The following is a 7,305-nucleotide window of genomic DNA, read 5'->3' on the forward strand; positions in this document are numbered from 1 at the left end:
CTGAGACCCCATTCTACCATCCCGCAGGCCCTGCGCTCCTTTCTGGGGGTCCGTATCTCCATCTGCAGGCGAGGCCATCGGAAGGAGGCGGTGATGGGTGCTCTCACCTCCATGATGTCCCGCAGCTCAGGGTCCGCAGTGGACACAGTCACTGTCAGTGTGGCGCGGGGGCAGCCAGTGCCGCCCACGACGCCCAGCTGTGTCCCAAGCTGCAGCACAGAGCAGACGGTGTTGAGGGCCCTGGGAGAGAGCGGGAAAGGGATGGCCAAGCAGGAGGACGTCCCCATCATTATTGGTGGTGGTGCTATAACCACTTTACAGACGAGCAATCTGAAGGAATCAGATCGCTTGTTTCTTTCCAAAAGCACGTCAGAAATTCACTTTCGGGTAATCCTTTTGAGGTAGGATGAGAAACCAGGCTTGAAGAGGGTAAAAATGACTCTTTAAATTTACCACTTGGGCTGAGCTATATGTGTACTCTAGGTAAGAGCGTGGGAACTGCACAAGCAAAGTGAGACACTGAAGATCACAAGGGTAATTAATAGCCGTATTGTTTTCTAACGGACAAAGAAAATGCCTGTATTATAAGTTCTATTTCTCCTGCTTTCTGGCAGTGTCATGCTCAGAGCAGCGTCCTGGCAAGGAAGTCAGGATACTTAGGTTCTGAAACCTGGTAAGGATACTAACATAATGAGAGAACTTGAACAAGTCAACCTGACCTCTCTGAGCCTCCGTTTCCTTCCTCATGAAGTGAGACTGTGAAAATAGAAGTTCTCTAAGGCCCTCCTAGTTCTAAAATGCTTCCAGTCTAGGAAACAGCATAGAAGTCAATACTAGTGCAGGCTGAAGGGAAAGATAGGGCAGGGAGAAGGTTGCTTCCATCCTAGAGAACAATGTCTGAACCATACCACTTGGGTCTTCTGCCCATCTGTGCCCAAGATGGGAGCACAGGCAGTTAATACAGAAGAGTGTAAAACTGCTCAGTCCTTACAACCATCATAACTGTCTGATTTTTGGATTCTCAGTAAGTATTGACAGTAGAGGTGTCCTGATAGCAAGAACCTTCCTCAAGCATAGTGGGAATTTATCAGTCTCCCTGATTTTTTCGTCACCCCCTTGTTCTTACAGAAAATTGCCAAAATCCATCTGTACTTGGAACTCTGAATTCTCTGCAGCACTCTCTTCCTGTGGTGAGCAATGCAGCTTCCCTAACAGCAAGTGTCTGCAACTTCTCCAGAGTCTCTGCTCCTGCCGTCAGTTCGGCATCAGCTACGGCCACCTCTTTCCAGACACACATGGGTAGTGCCTACCTTCCCCAACATTCTAGCACAACTATGTTATCTGGAGTTACTGACCAGAGCCAGATCTCCACTTCAGCTGCATCCTATCCAGGTGTTTCTGAGTGGGGCATCACAGGAAGCACTGAAAAGAATTCTTCTTCACTCGGAGACTTTACTCTGGCACTCACTGACCAGCACACAGCTGCTTCCTCCATGCTTATGGCAGCCCAGTATGATAAAACTGCAGACACCAATACCATGGCCCCTCTATATCCATCACTTTCTGCCAGCCTTGCTCAGGGAACGCCATCTCAGATTCCAAATCAGGGACATAGCCTGTCACTTCCCTACCAGGAAGGAAGCCAGGTATCTTACTATAACCACGGCACACTGGGGTCTTTACTGTATGGAGAACTTGGCTCCTGCCTGCAGTCCTATGGCTCTGTGTCATACACAGGAAGTAGGGCCTCTGTGCAACCAGAAATGGTAATGGTACTAAAGGAGATTCAGCCCACCAATATCTTACCACCAGCTTCCACCTCTGGAATCTACTACCCTGTGTCTGCGCACCACATCACAGAAACAAGTTTTCCAGGTGAGTACAAACAGCAAGAAAGTTGAACAATGAGGTCAGCATTCAAAAATGGGGTCAAATCTACAGCTGGGAAGTGGTGTATAGACAGGTAGCATTTAGATCCTGAGTCTTTAATAACCACTACCTTTGCTCAGGGCTGTCTGTATTTAGACTCTACATAAGAACACCTAGGGCTTCCCTGGTGGTGCAGTGGTTAAGAATCCGCCTGCCAATGCAGGGGACACGGGTTCGAGCCCTGGGCTGGGAAGATCCCACATGCCATGGAGCAACTAAGAGTAGCCCAGCAACTAAGAAGATCCAGTGAAGCCAAAAAAAATACATACATAGAATAAATAAGTTCAAAACATAAATAAATGAGTATAAATTTTTTAAAAAGGAACACCTACTGCAGGTGGGAAGGTGGGAGGGACACTGTAAAGGTCATCTATGCTACATGTACAAGAACCCCAAGAGCATACCAATAGGTACCACATTTTTCACCGCTGTAGCCGATCATTCCCCCTGTACTACCACACTGTATCTCTCCCTTCCCTAATCTACTGCCAGAGTCTCTTTGGAAGGTGTTTCAGAACTCTTGTTATGATAGTGCCAGTTTAACTGTCCTCACTTCCTTAATATATACCAGGATTTAAGACCTTAGGGTCCGAGATCCTGTCCAGAGCAAGCAGGCTAAGACTCTGTCTTTGTTTATCTATTTCATCAGGAAGGGCTCTACTCCCTCTCCTAGTTCATGGTGTGAAGTGTTCTTAGCCTCTCAGGAACGTGGGGAGAATTGAACGGACTCTATATGAGAATGCTAGGCTTTGTAAAACATTTCATTTTTGAAAAATAAGACTCATTTTCTAATTGACTTATAACAATCCTGTGAAATACAAAGAAAACCAAGAATCAGTGACAGGAAATGATCACCAGTAAGAATTACAACAGTCACCACTTATCTCGTAGCATAGAACACTGTCCATGGTCCTTAAGAAGAGTTAGTAGAAATGCCTTGCCCATCTTGCCCCTAAACACCAACACAGCGATCATAGACCTTGAAAGGTACATGATTGCTGTGTTGGTGTTTAGGGGGAGCATCTCACTTACGAGGGACTGACTTCTACCTTGACTCCTTTGTAGGGATGGAGACTTCCCTGGTGATGAAAACTTCCCTGGGATGGCAACCTCCAATCCAGACATTTTGTGTGACACAAACTCAAGAACTCCCCGAGTCCTGCAGGAGCAGAAGTATTCAGATACTTGAGAGAAATCCACCACCCGAACTTGGGGACATTTCAGGGACAGCTCCAGTCCAGAGTGCCAGTAGTCTCCTGGCCCTGCCTCCAGCTCCAAGGCAGGGACAAATAGAGAGTAAGAACTTGGAGGCTAGTACAACCAAGCTTTCAAAGCCTCTGGATGCCTACCAGATCCCAAGAGAAAACCAAGAGCTTCCACTACTCCCTTGAGAAATCCCTGATATTCACCAGCTCCCGGGCTGCACTGACCCCGTCAGCCAAGAGGAGCAGCCTGGTTCTGAAAATGCTCATCTGGGAAAGGACAGCCTGAGTCTTGAGGACCTAGGGACACTTGAAAATGGGATGGAATCTAGCAGTGGTTTTGCAGACACTACTACACTGGCGGAGCATAGTCACCTTCCCCAGCTCTTTAATTCATTGAAAGATCTTCATCAATCCAAAGGTCCCAACGTGATCAAAGCCAAAGACACCAGGGTCATTAAAGTGAATCAGGTGCAGGAAAAGCCAAGTGTCATAAAGGATCCCTCTGATCAACCCAGGAAGAACAAACATAAAGCCTCTGAGCCTATCAGTGGTGCTCCCAAGGCCAAAATCCAGCCAAAGAATCCACAGTGCCTGTTAGGGGGAGAAGTGGTTCTATGCAATGCTGCAGTCAGTGGCAGGGCTCCTGTGAACACGGCCAAGCATTCTAAAGGCAACCCTCAGGAAGCTGCATCCAGAAAGATCAGCAAAACTAAGAGCCACGGGCAGGAAAAGACCACAAGGACCAGAGGAAGAAAGAAGGCTGAAGAGAAGAAGCAGTCAGGGAACAAAGTCAAGGCAGAAGAGAAGCCAACAATTCCCAAGACGAAGCGAAAGGAACACCAAACTGAGCTTATCCATGAGAGCATTAAAAAGCCTCGAACCTCCCTAGGCATGCGCATGCTGGAGTCTGTGAAGGTTTTTCATGCACTGGGGAAGAAGAATGACAAGAGAACTGGGCTCTCTTCCTGTCGGGTCTTGGGAAATTCAAGCAACCCTAAAGACCCCCAGCCACCCCCAGCTATCCAGCCATGGCGGCGTACCCCACGTGAGGGTAAGAGTCCTGAGAAAACTCAAGTCAAAGCCCAGAAACCAGACAGCAGTGCTGAAAAACAGTGTCCATCTCCATCCCAGTATGAGCTGCCTCCACCTAAGAAGGTCAAGTTTTCTGCCTGGGACAAGCCTCAAGCTCGACCTGCTCCTCGGAGGCCACAGTCTCTGGCCTCACATCGGCCTGCTGTGGCGGACCGTGCCCAGCCTGCTTCTTCTAACTCAGCTCAGCCTGCTGCAGCCAGTTCATCCCAGCCAGCTCCTGCCTCTTTGCCAGGTCCTGCCAAACCAGCTCAGCCAACTGTGACCAACCCAACCCAACCGGGTTGGACCGCCCATATCCATCCTAGTGTCCCTCAGCCTGCTGCTCCTAGGCCTGCACCCTACAAAACTTCATCTTTCGCTTTTCTCCAGCGGGGGCCTATTCCCCCTGCTCTGACTAAGTGCCGGTCCCCACCCAAGCTCCAAACCCCATTTCTACTCCAAGACTTCAGCAAGCAACGAAGACCATGGAGGGAACCCAACGTTTCTGAGCCAGTCATGTCAAAGCCCATCGAACAAGAGCAGAGACCAGAGCGGGAGGCCATGAAGAGGCGGGCTCAACAAGAACGTGAGAATGCTGCCAAATACACCTCTTTGGGGAAACTGCAAGTTTTCATTGAGAGGCAAAAGGAAATGGAAATCGCTGACTACTACGGATATTTATAGTAAGAGCTGCTAGGATTGTTGGTGCCACCTTGGGCACCAGGTATAAATTCCTCTATTTATTCTCTAATTATATATTTCTGTTTTTATTTCTGTATATTTATTAAAACAATAAAACTGAATAAATGAATGTCATCGAATTAATAGACGAGTAATAAACCTTTTGAATTTTGAGATGCTGCTAACTGTGGCGTGCTTTAAGTTTTTGTGTTTTGTTTTGTTTTTGATGGGGTTGGAATCAAAGTCTGCATGAGAAAGGAAGCACTGAAAGTTGGATGGGAGAATGAAGGAAAGGGGAGGAAAGGGGTAAAAACTGAGGAAAGAGGAAGGAACGTGGCCCAGGGCTAGGAAGGCCAGAAGAGATTTATGGATTTATGAAAGGAAGCAGGAGTGAGGAGGAAATGGCAGAAGTAAAGAGCAGGGTCAGAGGTCAGGGCTGAAAGAACAAAATGTGAGTAGAGTTGAAGATGACGGAAGGTGAGTCTAGGTTTACTAGGAGAAATAGAAAAAGTCTCTTGGGGAGGTTGGCCTTAAGTCTCACAACCACCACACAGGTATTTAAGAAAACAAGAGGTTCAGGACACATCTCGGAAAGGTTTGAGTTGCCTTATGCAGGTGTGATTATAGTGGGGGTATAGGGAAATCTACCAGAGAGGTGGCTAGGGCTCAGAGTTATCCTAGGGGATAGGGCCTGGTATGTAAATCACCATGTACTCAACACCTAAGCACCAGGGCAGCTAATGCACTATTCAGTTAATCCTGGCAACGACAGGCAAGGCCAGTATTCCTGTGCCACTTCACTTAGAGACGTGCAGCAAAGGGCTGAGGTCACATCGCATGTGGAGGTACAAGGCCTCAATTTGAGGCCCAAATGCCTCTGAAGTCCTCAGTATTTGCAAGTGCCTGCAGGCGTCCAACCTGGCTTTCAGAGCACAGCATGCTGACGTTACTGCTGGACGACATCAAACTTCTGGACAGGCCTAAGTATTAACTTGAGGGGCTTCCTCCATTGACCAGGGGGTGTGCCACCTTCTGTAAACATCACCATCAACTGAAACGCACGAGAAAATTCCGACGGAAGCGTCCACTCTCACGGGTGAGAGCGGTGGGGGCACGCGCACTGGGTAGCCGCTCCAACAGCCACAGGACGCAGGCGCCCAGCGGTTCAGGGGCTCCCTGGGAGGCCTCGTGGGGCAGCTCGAGGGAGTGAGGTTGGGAGAGAGCGGCAAGGGTGGGCGTCAAAAGGAATGACGTGGGGAGAAGGGAGAGATGGAGGCAGTGGATAGTGGATAGTGAAAATGGGAAAACTGGCAATTTTCATTTTCAAAATTATTTTTTTGAGATGTCATTCACATGCCATAAAATTCACCACCTGAGACCGCAGATTCAGTGTCATTTCGTACATTCTCAAGCCTATGCAACCATCACCATCATCTATCCCATCACGTTTTCATCACCCCACAAAGAAGCCCCCATAACCATCAGCAGGCCCTCTTCATCCCCTCCTCCTTCAGTCCCTGCAACCACACATTTCCTTTCTATCACTATGGTTTTACCTTTTCTGGACATTTCATGAAATAATACAAATGTGACCACTGTGTGGGGCTTCTTTCACTTAGCATAATGTTTTCAAGTTCGTCCATGTCGTAGCACGTGTCAGTACTCCATTCCTTTTTATGACAGTGTAATATTTCACACATACACCACATTTAAAATATCCATTCATCCATCGATGGGCATTTCGGTTTTTTACACTAATAATCTCCATTTATTGACAGTGTATTCTGTGCCAGGCAGCACCAGGCTAAGTTACTGACCTTATTTCACAGATAAAGAGGCTTGGAGAGTGTGAAGAGTTTGCCCAAGATTAAGAGCTGGCAATTGGGGGAACTGGGGTTTGAACTCAGGTGAACTTCAGAGGTAATAAATTCACATGACAGAACATTAGAAAAGGTACACAAGGGCACTCAAAGAAAAGACACCCTTTTCCCCACATTCCCCAGCCACACATTTCCCTCCTCAGAGACATCTGCTTTTGCCGTGCCGTGGAATCTTCCAGAGAATTACTTATACCTCAACATGTATGTTTCACAATTTATTGACTAATCTGTCCCACTGATTTGAAATGTCACTTTTATGGTATAATAGATTCTTATACGTACTTATGTTACTCTTTTCAGAGCTGTCCTGACTCTTTTTTGCCTATCTTTTATGTTTGCCATTTCTCTAAACTTTTTATCTTCTTTTTGATTTAAAAAACTGTTTCCTTTTCTTGTTTGTTTCTCTTAAGGCATTATCCATTATGTTCATTCACTCGTATGATTTTATTTAATTTATTTCTGTTTGGCAGTGTCGGGTATTAGTTGCAGCACGTGGTCTCTTCGTTGAAGTGCGTGGGCTCTTTCTTGCAGCTCGTGGG

General features: G+C 47.2%; 1 protein-coding gene and 1 pseudogene across 2 annotated transcripts; both read left to right on the forward strand.

The window, feature by feature from the left end:
* Positions 1-1,121: 1,121 nt before the first annotated feature.
* LOC309797937 (uncharacterized protein C2orf78-like) lies at positions 1,122-2,882 on the forward strand (the record flags this gene model as incomplete). The annotated part of the gene is made up of 1 exon (XM_082646307.1): positions 1,122-2,882. A coding segment is annotated over one exon (780 nt), but the record flags the coding sequence as incomplete, so codon positions are not given.
* LOC309797940 (uncharacterized protein C2orf78-like) lies at positions 2,876-5,674 on the forward strand (annotated as a pseudogene). Its single transcript has one exon. The product of its transcript is annotated as an uncharacterized protein C2orf78-like (transcript).
* The last annotated feature ends 1,631 nt before the right edge of the window (positions 5,675-7,305 follow it).

This window comes from Mesoplodon mirus (genome assembly GCF_964341445.2).
Source record: "Mesoplodon mirus genome assembly, contig: HAP1_SCAFFOLD_1251, whole genome shotgun sequence".
In the NCBI taxonomy this organism is placed as follows: Eukaryota; Metazoa; Chordata; class Mammalia; order Artiodactyla; family Ziphiidae; genus Mesoplodon; species Mesoplodon mirus.